We start from the raw sequence: 19,675 nt of genomic DNA, 5'->3' as shown, positions 1-19,675 counted from the left end.
AACAAATGATTTTGTTTCAATGATTGGTGATACGGATGTATCATGGACATCTCAGCTGCAGAAATCAGTTGCACTATCCACCACTGAAGTGGAGTTCATTGCTGCAAGTGAAGGAGCCAAGGAGTTAGTTTGGCTCAACAGACTGCTGTTGAAGATCAGTGGAAAAAGAAACACGCCCGTATTGTTCATTAACAATGCAAGTGCATGAACTCTATCAAAATGGGGATATCAATGTAGAACACGTGTGTTCTGAAAATCAACATGGTGAATTGTTTACAAAGCCTTTAAAATCAAACAAATTCAAAGCAATGTGTACCAAGATGGGACTTTGTAACTAATGTGTTTTGACCTCTTATTTTTTATTTAAAAGTTGTTCAGTGCACCACAGTTTGATTTGGGGAGAAGTGTTAAAGTAAATAAATCAGAACTGTTTCCTCTCCTCTCCTATGGTGGTGCTTGGTTATGTGTTGTGAATTTCTTTGCTCCTAAGAGTGTCTTTTTTTCCATGTTTTTACTCTTTGAAGTGTTTTTTGTTGCTCTGAGTCATTTTTTAGATATTAAACGAAGAAGATCACCATTCCTAAAACTGTTGTGTTTTTGTTATAAAATTATATCCTAAGTTCATCCTCAACAAGAAGTAGTTATCAAAATTAGCACAGTAGTAATCACAACAGGAGGGAATATAGTGATAACAATTATCATAAGAAGGAACACACTAGGGTAAATGATAACAATTTTCATTCTGGAAAGCAACATAGTTGCAGCAAAAAGAGAAAGAAAAGAAAAAAAGTTATATGTATCTGTTCCATAGAAAAAAATGTTGCAGGAACAAAATGTTTTCTGCCATACGTAAATAAATATACAGTTACAGTTGTTCAAACATTTTTGTGCAAATGATTTAAAAGTGCTAACTTACTATTTTTGCTTGTGCTGTGTTACTTTCCTACAAGTTGTAAATAAGACATGATTTGTATTTTATCATTTCTTTTCGTGAGAAGTAATTAGTTTTTTTACAGTGTTATTTTCAATGTTTAGAGTAAGCTTTAAGTGCAAGACTCAAACAATTCCTGAGCATTTATTCAGATCTTAATATAATTTTCTTTGTGATATATAATATGTTGAATGTCATAAAGCTGGATTTGGAATCTGTAACGTGGTAATGGGAAAATGAGTGTTATGGTACTGTCATGATGTTTCTGTAAGGTGAGCTACTTACCCCCTCTCCCCTCCGCACCTTCTCTCCTACCCTCTGTCTAAACTGCAACACTTCACTGTCCGCCACTCCCACCATACTATCCCTCCCCTTCCCTGCCCCAGCTTCTTCCTTACCCCCACCCAGTCATCACTCCCATAATGCACTGGTGCTGCTGCTCACAGTGTAGTTTCAGCTCTCTGAGACTGCAGATGTGTGTGCAAGTTGTGCTTGCGTGAGTGTGTGTGTGCGTGTGTGTGTGTGTGTGCATGTGTGTCTACTGCTGGCAAAGGCCTTAATGGCCGAAAGCTATGATTGTGTGCATCTTTTTATTGTGCCTATCATGGCTCAGCATCTCCGCTATATGGTGAGTAGCAACTTTCCTTTTCTCGTAAAATATTACTATAGTCAGCCAGTGTTAGCAATACCAAAACATCTAGTGCTTTAGTGAATAAAAATGTGTATGGAAAATTAAAAAGTTAGCAGTTTACAAGCTATGTCAGTTCAGTTATTATTGTGGTGTCTTTGTGAGGGAAAGGCATAATGGAGAGTGTTGTTTTTCAGACCTATGTGAAGTTAATTATTAACATATTTTTCTTGGTTTATAACACATGTTGTATGATTATGAATAGAATACAGGAACTACAATGCAGAGCAATTTTTCTATTTGAGGTATATTAATGATACTGTGTGGTGTTGTGAAATATTTTGTAAAGTTGATAGGTTTATGTTGAGGTGAAGTGGTGTGAGAGATGAAGGTTTATTGTATTGTGAACTATAATGAATATGTGAAGTTTAAGAAGATTATGATGATGTTAGGGAAATGAAATATTAGGGACTTATTGGTGCTCTGTCTTGAAATGCATTGTACTTTTGTTTATGATGGTATGCTGTAGAAAATATTGAGAAATGAATAAAAGGAAGTTAGGAAAAGTGATGAACAGTAGTCTTTGATTAAATGATTGATGTTTATGAAAGCTTGAGCTCAGTCTCATTTGCTGAAAATATCTAAATTTTATTTAGCAACTGTATGATTCCACAGCATTGGCATGAGAAAGAGTTCACATTGGCAGGAATTAACTTACATGTACTAAATATCTTGTTGCTGACTATAAAGTATTAACAATTAGTAAAGTCATTTCCATGTTAATTTTAAAGCAGATTTCAGTTTTGGTAACATTTTTGGCATAATTTATGGCCAAGATCTTTTTTACATAAGTAACCAAATACCTCAGTTTTTAAGAAAACATGTGAGAATGAGCTAGTTGTCTCATCTTGCAACGTAATTTGAAAGACTTGGAAAGCAATTTTTCATATGCTACTGTACATTCTATTATGTGATACGAAAACTAATGAATGCAAAATATTTTTAACAATCAGAGACTAATGGACAAAATAAGTGATAAAACTGATTCACTTATGCATGGAATGCGTAGGGCGTCAGCTGACTTTGGTAGGCACACTATGTGGTGAGTGGTGCCTTCCCTAGCAGGGTGTATCCATTCTTTATCTCTGGTGTACTCTATTCTAACTCTTTCCTACCCAGTTTATGTTCCCACTGTGCTCTTCAATTTTTCTTTTTTTTACTATTTTTTATTCAAAGTGTATCCTATTTCCTGTCACCACAACTTTCATGGATGAAGTGGGACAACAATTCTGCACTTGTAGCTCCTGCCATGTCAGGCATTTAAAAAAAAAAGAGCCCCTTGCAAAATAGACGAAGAAACAAGTTTTCTTATAGCATGTTTTTATATGCCAATGGCTCAGTGTTCTGCATGAAAGGTAAATTTACAAGCAAGACCTGGTAAAATTTTACAAAAGTATTTCACTGGTGTTCTGAGAAAAAGCAGTAAGTTCCTAACTAATTACATTAATTTTGCCCTGTGATCTAAAGTACTTTGCAACATGCGTACCAACAACCTCAACCAGGCTTTCCTCTTGCACAACTAACTCACAAACTTTTTCTGTACAAATCTTCTAGACAGTCTCTTTCTCTTGCTTTTAAATAAAAACACATTCTACTTAAAAATAAAAACAAAACACAAAAAACACACTACGTCACCAAGGACATGGCTTTCTCTAGTCAAGCACTGAAATGAGATCCTCTCTCCCTAACATTCTTCCCACACTGTCCACTATCTTTTTCCATTGCCCTCCTAACCTCTGTACTGTCCTTGTAAAACCATATGGCATTCTCAGGCCGCCATCTGTATCCCTGCAGTCATATTTCTGTAAAACCGGCCCCATGCACCCACCCCACTATAACTTAATCCAGCCCCACCATTAGTAGATCTTTCATCAAAGGTAAAGCTACAAGTGAAACTACACACATTGTTTACCAACTAACATGTGATCATTGCATGGTTTTTATTTAGGAGTAACCACAACTATGTTGGCTGGGCATATGAATGGACACAGAAGAACTGACTGCCTTGGGTACAGCCAGAAAACAGTTGCTAGCACATTCTACAGCAGGCTGTGCCAACACTACCTACCCACCCAGCCCTCCACCCCCACTTTGTCCCTCCCCTAAGATTGGTGCCTGCAAAGGCTCTTGTACACATTCGCAGATAGGTGCAAATGTTGTATCAACCCCACCAGATGGCCTGACTGCAAGTCTTCTGCGCATGCACAATCTGATTTGCCACCCCTGCATGCCTGACCCTGGCCTGTAGATTACAATCAGATATGCTATGGGCTGGCTGACAGATTGGCATTTGTCCACTTCTGCCCATCCTGTGCCTGTACCCACAACTTGGGCAGTGCACAATCTGGAGCAGCCTGCTCTATAGCATTACTTAAGAGATGTGAGTGTCTGCTGCACCATATTGGCCTTTCATATCCCCCATCCCGCACAAATTTCCCTGAAATATGGAGATGGGAATTTGGTCTACATCAAGTTCCCACATCCCATCACCCTCCTCCTGAGTTTAACCTCTGTTAACCTCTCCCCATCCCTGCCCTTCCCCTTCCCCCACCCCTACCCCCACCACCACCACCACCACCACCACCACCACCACCACCCTCACCCCCACCCCACCCCACCCCACCCCCACCTCCACCCCCACCCCCACTCCCACCCCCATCCCATGAGTCATTTATGGGCAATGTGCCGGCATCCATAGGAGAAGGAGGCAAGTAGATTGGCTCTGACAGATGATGGTCATCCAGTTCCTGCATGGGCACGTCTCCTGGTGGCGTCCGTTCTTGTACTGGCACCGAGATGATGGTGAGAGGGCTGCGTTGTGAGTAATGAGAGGTGCCAAGATCCCAAGCATCAGGTAGAGCTGAAGGTGGTGTAGCGGAATTTGGAACAGGTGTTGCCGGCACACGATTCCGAAGCTGGTCCGAATGACGCACTGCAACACCAGTGTCCATTTGGATTTCATACAGGCATCGGCCACGGTGTCGTAAGATGTGGCCCGGACTCCATTTGGCCACCTGCCATATCCCCATACCCAGACAAGGTCGTCGGCAGTGAACTGGCCAAGCGAAGGCACCCGTGGCCGTGAGGTGGGAGGCCGCAGAAGATGAAGTAGCGTGCGGGGCTGTCGGCCATGTAAGAGCTCAGCTGGGCTGTGGTCACCCATGGGGGTGAAACAGTAAGAAGCCAGAAACTGTAGAAGCACATCATCAGCAGCAGAAGAAGTCAGGAGTTTCCACATCTGAGCCTTAAAGGTGTGGACCAGTCGTTCAGCCTCACCGTTTGATTGTGGATGGAACGGATGGGCCGTGACAAAAAATCCACAAATTCAGAAGAGGCAAATTGCGGACCATTATCAGCAACAAGAGTAGACGGAAGGCCTTCCAAAGAAAAAATGCGGGCGAGAGCACTTGTGGTTGCCGCGGTGGTAGGAAAGTTAGAGTAGGCGTCAAGTACGAGGAGCCAATAAGTACCTAAAATAGGGCACGCAAAGTCAGCACAAATGCGCTCCCAGGGCATCTCAAGCGAAGGCCACGGTGACAAAGATGACTTCCGGGCGGCGGCCTGTGACGTACAAGGGCCGCAGGCAGCGACCATGTGTGCTATTTCAGAGTCGATGCCAGGCCAGTACACATGACGGCGCGCCAGAGATTTTGTGCAAGACACACCCCAGTGCCCTTGGTGAAGGAGGCGCAAGACTGAAGCACGCAAAGATGCAGGTACCACAACACGCAGCGAAGCATTGTCGGTGGAAAGGAGGATAACACCATCCCTAGCCATGAGACGGTAGCGCAAAGCGTAGTAGTTCCGCAACGGGTCAGAAGTCTTAGCGGACGGACGATCTGGCCAACCCTTCTGAATACAGTGTAAAACCCGGGAGAGGGTAGGGTCAGAACCCGTAGCCGCTGGCAGCTGGTCCCCTGTAATGCGGAATCCGTCCACAACCCGCTGCTCGGCAACATCCACATGGAAACACAAATGTTCGTCCTTATCGAATGCCGGATCAGAACCCATGGGAAGGCGATACAGTGCATCAGCATTCACATGTTGAGCCGTCGGCCGGAAATGAATCTCATAATTGAAACGAGACAAGTAAAGAGCCCAACGCTGGAGGCAGTGTGCAGCCTTGTCAGGAAGTGACAATGATGGATGAAACAAGGAAACAAGCGGTTTGTGATCTGTAACAAGATGAAATTTGGACCCGTAGAGAAAAACACCAAACTTATGAAGAGCATAAATAATGGCCAAAGCTTCTTTTTCAATTTGAGAATACTTTTGTTGGGGATCCGTGAGTGCTTTGGAGGCATAAGCAATGGGTTGTTCAGAGCCATCTGAAAAACAGTGCGCAAGGACTGCACCGACCCCGTATTGAGAGGCGTCTGTGGCAAGAACAAGATGTTGGCCTGGTCGATAAGTAGCCAGGCACGGGGTCTGTTTCAGCATAGTCTTCAATTTCTGGAAAGCCGCATCACATGACCAGTGAAAAGGCACGTTTTTATGCAACAGGCGGTGCAACAGCTGAGCCACCGAAGCAGCAGACGGTAAGAACTTGTGATAGTATGCTATTTTCACCAACAAAGCCTGCAGTTCCTTAACAGATGCAGGGCAAGGAAGGGCATCGATCGCAGCAACAGTTTGCTGATGCAGACGAATACCATCCCGAGAGAGTTGAAACCCCAAGTACGTGATAGATGCCTGAAAAAATTGTGATTTCTGAAGATTACACTTAAGACCGGCAGTCTGTCAGACATGAAAAAGTGTGCGGAGGTTCTGAAGATGTTCTTCAGAGGTGAAGCCAGTGACAACAAGGTCGTCCACGTAATTTATACACCCAGGGACAGGGAGCATTAATTGTTCCAAGAATCGCTGAAAGAGAGCAGGGGCGCTGGCAACCCCGAATGGCAATTGTTGGTATTGATAGGGGCCAAAAGGTGTGTTAAGGGCCAGAAACTGCCGGGAAGCAGTGTCGAGAGGAAGTTGACAGGTCAATTTTAGAAAAATATTGGCCTCCCGCAAGTTTAGTGAACAATTCTTCAGGTCGGGGCATAGGGTAAGTGTCGACGAGGCATTGCGCATTTACAGTGGCTTTAAAATCGCCACAGAGACGAATATCACCATTGGGCTTAGCAACGACAACAACAGAACAGGGCCACTCACTGGAAGTGACAGGAAGCAAGACTCCTGAAGTAGTGAGACGATCCAGCTCCCGTTTTACCGGATCACGAAGGGCCACAGCAATGGGCCAAGCCCGAAAAAACTTAGGCCGAGCAGTGGGTTTGAGCGTGATATGAGCTTCAAAGTCATTTGCACAGCCTAACCCAGGAGAAAAAAGGGACGAAAATTTCGTCGACAAGGAATCCAATTGGGCATAAGGAATAGCATCAGAGACAATATTGACAGAGTCATCTATGGAGAACCCAAAAACGCGAAAGGCATCAAAACCAAAAAGATCCTCTGCATTATTCTGGTCGACCACAAATATGGAAACAGTGCAAATGACGGATTTGTAAGATACCTCAGCATTAAATTGTCCCAAGAGAGAAATCTTCTGTTTATTGTATGTCCTTAATTGTTGAGTGACAGGTGATAGGAGTGGAGAATCCAACTGAAGATACGTCTGAGAATTAATTATAGTGGCAGCAGAACCAGTATCCACCTGCATGCGAACATCCTGACCAAGGATTTGGACAGTGAGGAATAACTTCCCTGAAAGGGAAGAAGTGCAATTGACAGACAACACAGAATCAGAATCAGCGTCATGTTCATGAACATCATGTATGCAGTCGGATTTGCAAACGGAGCACACATGACCATTCTTTTTGCAATTGTGACACACAGCCAATGTTGGGGACAATCCTAGTGTGAATGTTTCGTAAAACACCGCGGACATGAAGGAAGTTGCCGGGGTTTTGATGCAGTTCCTTAGAGGGTTGTTTACGGTTAGGCCGAGGCTGCGCGTGGGAGCGTACTGCAGCCACGTCGGCCGGTGGGGACACGCCGCACGCGTCGTCAACAGCGCACAGAGGTTGTATCCCCCAACGTCACCCCATGCCTCTATTTGCACCCCAGCGGCACAAGAAATTTCAAAAGACTGCGTGATGGATAGGACTTCATCTAGAGTCGGATTTGCCAACTGAAGGGCACATTGCCTAACTTCTTTGTCGGGCGCCGACCGGATAATAGCATCCCGTACCATGGAATCGGCATAGGATTCTTTGTGAACGTCAGTAACAAATTGACACTTTCGACTGAGGCCGTGAAGTTCAGCAGCCCAAGCACGATAGGATTGATGCGGTTGTTTTTGACAACGATAAAAGGCAACACGAGAGGCTACCACATGCATTTGCTTTTGAAAATACACAGACAGAAGTGAGCACATTTCAGCAAAGGACAAAGACGCAGGATCTTTCAAAGGAGCCAATTGCGACAACAACCGATACATTTGAGGTGAGATCCAGGAAAGGAACAGAGACTTACATGTTTGTTTGTCCGTGACTTGAAATGCCAAGAAGTGCTGTCGAAGACGTTTTTCATAATCAGACCACTCTTCCGCCATCTCGTCGTAAGGAGGAAAAGGAGGCATAGCCAACAACGAGAAACGCCCTGCATTTGACACCGCGACGAAATCGCGAATCGCTGACGTTTGAAGCATTTGCTGTTCAATGAGACCTTGCAATAGTTGCTTGACAGTAGCCATGGAAACCTGTGGGTCAACGATGAAAAGGAAAAATCCACTACCTCGTCACCAATTGTTATAACGTCAAGTTGAGCACATATATTTCAAAACGACACAACACATATAAGTCACTGAGCAAGTTGACAAGCAAGACATGTGAACACGGTAACATTCGAATGAGCACTGAGTCCAAGTCTAGCGGCCGCTGGCTGGCTGGCTGCTTAGGTGGCACGGCTGCTGCATGGCTGGCAGACAGCGCCGCACGTAGAAGACGTGCGTAATTGCGCAGCGGCACTTTGAATGATCGGCGAGTCACAACAATTCTACCCCTCTTGAGCAATTAACTTTTTTTCTCTCTATATTTTAGTTGTGCCTAACTAACGCCACTATGTATATTATATACACTCAAAATTGAAAAAACACTATAATGCAATATTTCTCATTAATTTATTACTCAAGGGGTAGTTTTCACTCCACGGGTTAAGATGATATAGTTAGTTTTGCTGAAATAGGTGTTAACAAAGAGTACCACCAACTAATAATTTAAATTATTACTATATCATGTAGTGATAAAAACTGCATGAGCGTATCAACAGATTTGAGAGTACTGATATCACTCATTAGTTATCATTACAGCACATCCTCCAGTCCTATAATCCCTGTAGCCTCAATCTCCAGTAACTCATTGTCCCTGGACCATCCACACAACAGTTTCCACTTCCTCTGCTCTGTCACCCCCTCTCATATCATGTCCCCATGTTGCCTTCAGAACATGCTGCTTACCACCAGCCACTACAATCGTGCTGGTCCATATATCTGTCACCTCTTCCTGCTGCATTTCTAGCCTACAAACTGGATTTGAACAGTTAGCCAATGGCTGAAAAGTAACATTGGCACTGTTAGTCAAGCCAGCAGAGGTTTGTGTGTGTGTGTGTGTGTGTGTGTGTGTGTGTGTGTGTGTTTTGTTTTACTCTAGCTCATCAAAGGATAACTCTGAAAGATAGCAAGTTTTCTTTATTTCATGTGTGCCTATCAACAACTCAATGCTCCTGCTTTTCAGTCAGTTGTAGCCTTTAATTCTAAAGCATAAACAAATATCAACAACTCTTTCAAATTGTTTACTGTGATATTACATTTAAAGAGAGATTCTGTCATGTGAGAGTGACAACAAATCAAGAAGTGCATGGCTTATAAGATATCAGTGTCAGCTGTTATTAAGTAAATGCAAGACCAAGTTTACAATGGACAAAACAAATCAATATTATTTGAATGTAACCTCAGTATTAAACCACTGCACTCTGTGATATTAGGAACTTACAACAAAATAACTATTCAAAACATTTTAAGGTGGAATTGCCACATTTACAGCTTTGTTTTTGATGTGTCTCCTAATACCTCTTATTTTACTTTTTGCTGCTCAACACAAGTTGTTTACCTTTTTATTGTCCCTTTGCACAGATAACAACATTTAATTTCATGATTAGATATTATCTAAATTAGAATGACTGAATGGACTAATTAAGTTTAAATAAAAGCCCTTAGATCTGCAATCAGGCAGTTCGCCCACTCCAAACAATCACACATATATTGATCAATCCAACAGAAGATAGTACAAGAATTATTCTTAAAATCCTAAAATCCCCCCCCCCCCCCCCCTTCCACTCCCGTTCCCACCTTCACCCCTGAACCCATAAAACAAAGAGTGGTGCGCATGTCTTGCAAACACAAAACTGATATGGTATATGTAAAAATCAGATCACATATGCAAACAAACGGGTAGTCTTTTCTGTCTATTACTCACTAATGTAACCAAGGCTGCAATTTTTCTATAATGACTTGAACAATACGAAAAACACACATAGAAAATAAGAACTACAATAGGAAGATCACAAATGTGCGTAAAGGAGATTCTTATTAAACAATTACCTAGAAACATTTTTCTCAGTTTTCATAATTATGATCTCTCCTGTAGATAAATTAATATTTGTGTGCTATCCTTGGTACCTATTAAAGTATAAAGTGCATGCATAACTGATTTCTTCTGTGGCACATACATACTGAGTAACACATTTGGTATTTTGAACTCACACATGTTAGAAATTCACCAGTGAGATTCATATAACGGTGTTCTGATTATAGTTGTCATTGTGTTAATGGAAAGTTCTGGTAGAATGTAAATCATTTAGGAGCTCACCAAATAGTGTAGGTGTTGAGTCTTCAACAGGCACGATTATATGTATTCAGCTAGTAAAATGTAGCCATACAAGTGTGAGTTTGTGCGCATATTATCTGTCTAGTTTGAAAATAATATTTGTCCAATAGCTAATAGAGTTTTCAGTCTTGTCTATATGCCTGTCAATGACTTAATGTCTCTATTATTTGGTAAGCAGTCATAGCGTTAAGATACATTTATATAAAAGATTATATTCACCTCTGTATTTTCATATGCCGAAGGCTTCGTCTGAAATATTTTTGCAATCTGAGGGCCAGTGAAGCGTTCATATGCTTTGGAACCTGTAATTTCTGCCAGTTTCTGGAAGTAGTTTTTAGAAATAATCTGAATTAGTTTATTATATTTTATGAATCTGAAGATAAAATTAAAATTTGGATGTCAGATGCAAATATAAAAACTACAGCTAGTGTCAAAGTACTCATAATAAGCAATACACAATACGAAGTTGTGAGATTTTTTATAATCTCTGATTTCACAATCTCTCTTACTGAAGGTGCATTTAGTGGCAAAATCTTAAGAGTCATCTTTAGTTGTTCCAGTCTTGCCTCATCTGCTCTACGTTCTGCAGTTTCTTTTAAATTTTATAGAGTATACTGCTTAGTTTGTATGAACAAAACAATCTACATCATGTTCTTTATTTTGTGGTGATAACTGGTTTGAGCCAAATCAGGCCATCTTCAGATCTAGATTTAGAATTAAAAGAAAAGAAAAATATAACCATTAATTAATCCCTATCAACTAATTATAGTTGTACATGATAAGAGCTGTATTATTTTGTAATGCAAAATTACAACACTACAACATACAGTAGTTGTTTTACAAGCAGCCTCACATGTGACAGAAACCATAGTTATTAGAGGGATGACAAAAATTCATGACATAAAGAAACATGAACAACAACTTTTTAGAAAAATCTATGCCACTGTACTCCAAAATGGAAATTGGATCAAATGACCTACTAAGGAACTCTACGCACGCAGTCGACATCACAGTCAAATTTAGGAAAAGATGCCTATAATTTGACACACACCTATGTAGGATGCATTAAAACAGACTCTCAAAGAATATTTTTAACACTCAATGATAGCAAATTAAAGACCAATTTGATAAAAGAAAAACAAGATGATCTGCAACAACTAAAAATTTCAAAAGAAGAAACTGAGGACAGAAAAGTTTGGAAGTAAAATCAAATACAAGAAACTTGAACAAGTCTTCACAAAAGAAGCAACAGAGAAAATGGACAGACCAAATGAAGAAAAAACACAATGAATTAATGAAGAGGTTTTGGAAAGAAAAGAAAAGCAAAAAAGAAAAGGAAGTGAAGCTGTGACGGCTCAAATTCACACATTTCCCTAAAAGGGAATAATTGAGAATAATGTTAATAAATGTACCAGATTACTAAAAATCAGTAAAGCAGTTGCTATCATCAGCATTAATAGTTCTGCTTTTCATTTTCCTCTAGTCTAAATTTAAATCTGAATTTGTCATGAATTTGTCAGATGAATATAAGATACACACATATGTCATTCAAAAAAGACTGTCTGCTTCTTTTTCAATAATAGAAAAGAACTGTGTATTATCAAGTAGTGATATGCATAAACTTTAGAGAAATGTAAGTTGTCCTATTATATTTGTGAAGAAGAGGTACATAAAATTAGCACAATGTACATAAAATTACCACAACAATTTCCAGTGTCACTGCAGATAAATGTCTGTGAACAATATACCAAATGCTTCAAAACAAAAGGACAGAATTCAGTTGCTTATTACAGAAAAACTATAAAAGACAGAAAAAACATTGAGTATGTCAACAAATAGAGGAAGGTTCAACGTTTTGATGCAGCTGCACTGTCATTTCTTTGTAGCAACATGGCAATTGCGCTACAAGAGAAATCATTTTGTATGTTGGAATTTAAGTGAATCAATCCACTGTTCAAGTGCAATTTGCATTCCTTACACCTTCCAATTTTTTTCTGTGGTGTGCATAAAAGGCAGAGTCTTTATCCCACCTATGGCAACTACTCTTCAAGAGCTGAGAAATAAAATTGTAGAAGCTGTTCATCTAATAAACAGGAACATTTTGATTTGTGTATGTCAATTATATTCAGGAACAGAATGTATTTACTGCAGAGCTTAAAACTATTAAGACACAAATCTGTTTTCTCCATTTATTTGATGTTGCTAAAAAATAAACTACCACTAAAACTGAGCTTTATGTACATGGAGTCACCAATAAAAGTTCAAAAGTTCACACCCATGTAAGTTGATAAAATGAATCTGTAATTCAATAATTGTGTAATAAATTTACTTCAATTTCTAGAAATGAGATACTTATAACTATTCTAAATCATAATGACCCTTTACAAGTTAATTATGGAGATCTTAAGGGCAAGGAGGAAATGGACAGAGTGGGAAAGAGGAGACAGACACACAGAGAGAGGGGAAGGAGGAGATGGACAGAGAGAGAGGGGAGAAAGAGATATACAGTGAGAGAGGGGGGAAGAGATCGACAGAGAAAGAGGGGAAAGAAAAGGAGAGAGATGGGGGAGGAGGCAAAAAGAGAGAAGGGGGAGGAGGAGATGGGCAGAGAGATGGTGGGAGGAGGAGATGGACGGTGAGAAGGGGTCAGAATGGGAGGAGAAGGAGGCAATGGAAGGTGGAGAGGAGTTGTGGGCAGGTGGGAAAGGAAGCTGTTGTTAGGAAGCAGGTGGGAGAGGGAGTTGGTGCACGCCAAAATGTTCTAAAACAACCTGTTGGTAATTTATTTCCTGTATTTAGTTGACATGGAGTACTCTAAAATTATGAAGAGCAATTTGCTGTTCAGTGTGTCAATCAGATTATGAGAATGAGCACTGCAACAAGCCAATAATTTTTTCAATCTATTGCAGAACCCTAGATCATTGCACACAGCTTTACCATCCTCTTCAGAGTCATATGGTGTAAAACAACAGAGAATCAGATATATATGTGTCCAATATATGACACAATTGTACATACTGCCATGGCCATAGTAGTGTGTGTTTGGATGCCCATGTGGTGATGGGTGAATGTGTGCTATTGCTATAAAAAGATCTAGTGCTCAAAAGCTAGTGTGAATACAGTTTTCTGTTATGTGTTTCTCTGCTCCATGCATTGATCTACTACATGACAGTTGTCTTTCCTTTATTTTACATATTGCTTCATCCAGAAATTTCCATTTTTGTTGTAAGTTTTGCGTATATATGATTCATTATTTGTCGTGATACCTATATAAAAATACTGTAAGGATAATGCACCTCCACCACACCAAGGGAGGTGGGTTAGAAACAATAACATGGAAAAAAATTAGATAACAACTGATATTAGTATAGCATCCACAGTTTTCAGGATCGCTAAGCTCACAGGCATGGGACAAGAAACATTTCAAAGCCAGAGATGAGATGGAAGGGCAAAGACAGTGACATATCTCTGTAATGCCTGAAATAATTTCTACTAAACTTGTCACTGTATCACTTGCTGTCTTGGAAAAATGACTTTATCAGTATTACACCCATATGTGTGAAGGTGGGAGTGAAAAAGGCTGACAAGAAAGCATAACTCAAGAACATCTGGAACAATTTCAAGCAAATTTGGTAAGTACATGATTTATTTACTTGTATAAAAATACTGTGGGAATATGATACTCCTATGTGAGGGCATAGGGATTAGATAAGGTGACATGTAAAACTGTTGGAAAACAGCCTGCTTGTATTTCTTTCCTGTACTCTAGTTGACTTGAAATTATTTAAAAGTATGGAGTGCAAAGTGTCTTTTATATGCATTGTTCAATGCTTCGACCAAGTCACAATGAGCACTCCAGCGAGCCAATAATTTTGTCACTGTGTTTCATGCCAAAGATAATGCTACACAGCTCAACACCTCAGATACATTTTACGTCCTCTCTGAAGTTGCATGATTTAAAGCTGTGTAGAATCAGTTAGTTGCCTGCCTGAAATATATTTAACTCATATGTGTGTGAACCAAGAAATAAACTTGTATTTTATAAAAATGAATGTTTGTCATCTCCTCCTAAACCACTGGATTGGTTATGATCGAACTCAGTACATATAGCATTTACTATCTGGAAAGAAGCATTGTGTAAAAACCACATATCTTCGAAAGGGGTGGAGGTGACACATAAGATTATCTCAGGAATGTCTGGAGTAATTTCAATAAAATATTGCACATGCATGACTCATATTTGTATTATTAGTATAAACCATGATCAACCATTTCCAGCAAACACAAGTAATCTCCCTTACGCCAATAATCTGGCATTAGCGAGTCAAGAGAATCTTTTGAAGATGTTGAAACCCACCTGCCAGAGTCGAATGTCTATTACTTCAACAGTCAACTTCATCCAAACCTAGCTAAAACCCAACTGCATTTGTTTCATCTTAATCATGTATTTTGCAAACTTAACATCACATGGCAAAGGATATAATTAGTAAATATGGCTCATCCAAAATATCTGGGAGTCACTCTGGATCATACTCTCATGTACAAGCAGCACTCTGAGAATATGAAAACGAAGGTGGAAGCCAGAAATAATATCCTCTGCAAGATCACTGGGGCTCTCAATCACAAATCCTCAGAATGACATCACTGGCAATATATTACAGTTCTGCAGAGTGCATGCCCAGTCTAGTAAAAACTACCCATGTAAACAAAGCTGACAAAGCCAGTGAACAAAATGCTTAAGCTTATTAGAGGATATCTGAAACCTATGTCACTTGTAAAACTCTACCTGTCCACAGCCATAGCACCATCATATATTCATCATAAAGTAGCAGCCAATTTGGAGAGAACTAATCACACTTACCAGCAAAACCATCCATTACTTGGGCTCATTCCAGCAGCCACACAGTTGAGGTCCAGAAGAAGTTCCATCAAGACTACAAACAATGGCAGCTTCAGCAAGGAAACCACTATGGATCCCTCAACTTGAGAAAAATTCAAACTAGCCATCTTCTTTGAAAACCCTTCCACCTCAGCAAGAACAGAACTGGATGACATGGAGGTCACGCAACCACCTTCCGTCTGGAGTTGGAAGTAACCTCCAGAAATTGCACTTCCTTGTGCATACCATCAACTGCGACTCCAGAGAAGAACATACCAAGGAACACTTACTGGTCTGTTAACTATGCCCTGCATCTTGCACAGAAGAAGACCATCTGCTCATGATTCCAGGTGCAATTGAAATTGCACCATTTTGGGAAACAGTAATGTAGCTTAATAATTTTTCTCTCTTTTGTTTTTAATGGAAATTATTACATATTGTACTTGCTTCTGACTAGAATGAATAACATAATTTGTATAAAAATACTTTGAGGGTAATACACCTGTACCTACAACCCCTATGAGTGGATGTGAGGATGAGAAGCTGAGACATGTAAAAATGTTTGATAAGGACTAATATTAGTATTGAATTGATAGATTCTGGGGTTGTTGATAAAGTTTCACTCCTAGATGTGTGTGTGTGGAGGGAAGTGGGGGGAGGGAGGAGTGCAAAGACAGTGACATATCAGCACATCTCTGTAACACCTGAAGCAATTTCTATCACACTGAGTACATACATCACTTGCAACCTGAAAAAATTACTATGACAGTTAGACTCACTAGCATCCCTATGGCTGAGAGTGGGTGTAATTACCTTATGAATGGGAATGGGGATAGGGATGAGAGAGAGAAAGAGAGAGAGAGTAAAATGACCTGTTGGTATTTTTTTCTTGTCTTTAGTTGACTTGGAATACTTGAAAAGTATGATGTGTGATTTGCCTCTTATCTGTGCTGTTCAGTGTATCAGTCAGGTCACAAGAATGAACGTAGTAGTGGCCAATAATTTTGTCAATACATTTCAAGACATAAGATCATGCCATACAGGTGAGTACCACAGATAAATCACCAACCTCCCTGGAGTTGTATGGTGTAAAACAGCAGAGAGTCAGACATACATGTGTGCAACATAAATGACAAATACGTAGGGAAAGGGGCAGGTAAAAACTTAGTTATATAAATAAGTCCTCCCCACCAAGTAAAAGAGGTGTGTAGCAGCAGAAAGGAACATAGAAAAGGACAACAAACTGTCAAGTTTTTAAACGAAGTCATCCTTTGGAGATAGCCCCCCCCCCCCTACACACACACAAGATATTTGTGTAAAACATAAAATTCTCCTTGGCAAACAACAATGTTATGGCATTAATGGCATCTCTATTGCATAGGTGGAAACCTTTATAACACAAAGTGGAGGAGTTGCAAGAAATAAATGACCCACAGAAATAAAACTAAACTCTGCAAGAAGGAATATAACATTATGGAGCTTCATAATATTATCTGTTTTGATCTTACAATCACTGATATGTATTCTCAAAAACTGCGTGTGAAATGCAACACTCACCAATGGACCTCCAACAGCTGCCTCTAGCTGCTGACATTGTTTGGAAGTGCTTGAATCTTGCCATACAGGTGATTCTTTCACTGAGAAACAGCCACTTAACTGTTCATGCATGAAGCGATCTGGTGAAAGTGATTCCAAAACTTTCTCACTTCCACGCTGCCAGTAGACAGATCCATGTTGCTATAATTGGATGAAAGAAAAGATTTTAGGTCTAGTTATTGCATGTGGTTGTTGCATGTTATCATCACATCTGTACACAATAAGTCCCATTCATTTTTCAAAGATATACAATGAACATCAAACTGGGGAACAGGGAAACTCAAAAGGTATGCTGGACAATCTAGTAGAGTAATGCCTCAAACCAGTATTCAGTAATCCAGATTTAGATACAAATTAATTCAGCAAAATGTTCAAAGTCTTAGCAATAAGCATAATTATTTATATACCACTGCAGAGATAACTCTGATGTTATAGATACAAGTGAACATTGGTATACAAATGAACTAATTTGTGTATGTCAGCCACTGTCCATGATCTTTTGCTCTGCCTTCAGCAGAAAAGAGAAACATAGCAGTGTAGTTGCAGCTCTAATGCAATAGATGTAAGTACTTTCACCATAGAGGGTAGAAGAACTAGCAGCAATTAATTACAGATAGAGGAAAAAGAATTTGTTTATTATAGTCTATATAGACCTCCCTGTGATAACCTAGATACTTTCTTTGAAACTCTTAATAAGCTGCTTGTTAATATAGACAGTAAATACTGCAATAAAAACAGCTGGGATAACATCACCAACTGAAGATATAAACAATGACTTACTGTGTACTGACTCCAGCTAAAAAAACCTATTGCTAGTACTTGATCTTTCCTGATAAATGAATGAGCCCCCTACAGAGGTCAATACCAGAAAATCTTTACTGGCAACATTATAGCTAAAATGTTTCACTTTACATGTAATGCATCAATTTTGAAACTTGCCATTTCTGAATTTCTGAAGACAATGCTTTTCAATTACTGACAGAATCTGAAATTCATTACGTCAGCAGAAAAAAATTTCATGAGAAAAACTTTAAGACTTTTCCACTGTGCAGTGCTAAAGGATGGTAATAGTCAGGAACTATAGACAGAATTCAAGAACTATCATGATCATTACAAACATTTACTATTAGACACTAGAAGCAAAAAATCCAGTCACTATGTGAAGAAACTTGAATACCACTAGCATTACTGTTTTGGAAGTTATAAACAGCTTCAGGGATAGTGATCTTAATGTCGACTATACAGGGAGTATCATCAAATATCACAGTAAGATCACAATTGTTTTTAAATGAATACTTTTCTTCTGTTGAAAAATTCTTCAATGACCACTTCAACAATGTCCAGTATAGATACGTGATCATTCCAGTTAAACAAAGCATGTACTTGGCCCCATCTAACAGCAAGGCAATAAAATACATAGTAAGGACACAAAAATCCAAAATCAGCAGGCTGTGATAGGTTGTCAGGCTATGATGGGTTGTCTATCAGCACTTTAGAAAAGTCCACAGAGAGCAAGTCTGATGCTTTTGCCACACCAGTAAATGATGTTAACTGCACCCAGTAGCTTCCCAAACAATATAAAAATAGCAAAAGTAACCCAATTTACAAGAAATGTGAAAAATCTAAACCTGAAACCTACCAACTCATTTCAATTTTACCTGCATTTTCTAAGATAATTTAAACTAATGACAATCCTGAGTAAATAGAAACTAATATTTGAAAATCAGAATGGCTTTGTGAAAACAAGTCAACTTTAGTAGGCCCAGCACAGATAATAGATGAAATTATAACTGCCATAGAGAACAAGGAGTATGTTACTGGAGTGTTCCTTGATCTTGAAAAAGCTTTCGATTGTGTCAACTTCATCATATTACTTGAACAGCTGTGAAACTTGAATATTATAGCAACTTGCTATGACTTGATAAAACAGCATACAAGCAATAGAAAACATTTTGCGTTGTTTAAAACCAACAGATGGTCAATCAAATCCAAAATTACTATTACCAAATATGGAGTACCTCAAGATTCAGTGTTGCAATCCCTTCATTTTTTGATTTATGTTAATGATATACTCTTCTTGTAACTCAAGAAATATACAGGTGCTGTGCAAAGTCTTATCAATGAAACAGTTAAGTGTTTCAATGAAAGCATCTAAATGTAAGTGCTTCAAAGACTGTAATAATGGAATTTAACTCTTGGAAACAAATAGAATTTAGTAGGAATTGACATTGGAAAAAAGGAAAAATGGACAAAATTCTTGAGATTCACAGTCCAGGACAACCTCATGTCGGAGGTGATATAGATTTCTTAGCCTGTAAGCTATTTAAAAACATATTTTGCCATAAACATGACTACCATATATTGTAAAGATATATATGTGTTAAAATGCATATCATTCATTATTCTCATTCAATTTGAACTATGCAGTATAAATATGGAGTGCAACAACACAAATCAACCTAAACACATTACTAAAACTGCAGAAAAAAAGCTTTCAGTATTATTTGTGGTGCCAAGCGCAGATACTCATATCGGAGCTGGTTTCCAAAATTCAGTGTGCTTATCACTATAGAACTGCAGTTAGCCTACACCCTAGCTACTTAAAACCTTACAACTCTCCCTATTAATAAATTAAATGACCAGCTCAAAAGAATTTTAACAAAAAACTCATTTTATTCTATAGATGAGTTCTTTAT

The 19,675-nt window shown here is 39.4% G+C and overlaps 1 protein-coding gene across 2 annotated transcripts in view; it reads right to left on the bottom strand.

Annotated features, from left to right (window-relative positions):
- The window catches only part of LOC124770366 (xylulose kinase-like), a 130,118-nt gene that overhangs the window by 56,156 nt on the left and 54,287 nt on the right, over nucleotides 1-19,675 (bottom strand). For both annotated transcript variants that reach the window (XM_047249198.1, XM_047249199.1), the window contains exons 4-5: nucleotides 16,941-17,120; nucleotides 10,724-10,825 (exon numbers count right to left, since the gene is read on the bottom strand). In XM_047249198.1, coding sequence (XP_047105154.1) covers nucleotides 10,724-10,825; nucleotides 16,941-17,120 — 282 coding nt within the window. The remainder of the gene's footprint in view (nucleotides 1-10,723; nucleotides 10,826-16,940; nucleotides 17,121-19,675) is intronic.

Source organism: Schistocerca piceifrons, unplaced genomic scaffold (genome assembly GCF_021461385.2).
Source record: "Schistocerca piceifrons isolate TAMUIC-IGC-003096 unplaced genomic scaffold, iqSchPice1.1 HiC_scaffold_798, whole genome shotgun sequence".
In the NCBI taxonomy this organism is placed as follows: Eukaryota; Metazoa; Arthropoda; class Insecta; order Orthoptera; family Acrididae; genus Schistocerca; species Schistocerca piceifrons.
This window is presented reverse-complemented; position numbering and strand designations above follow the sequence as displayed.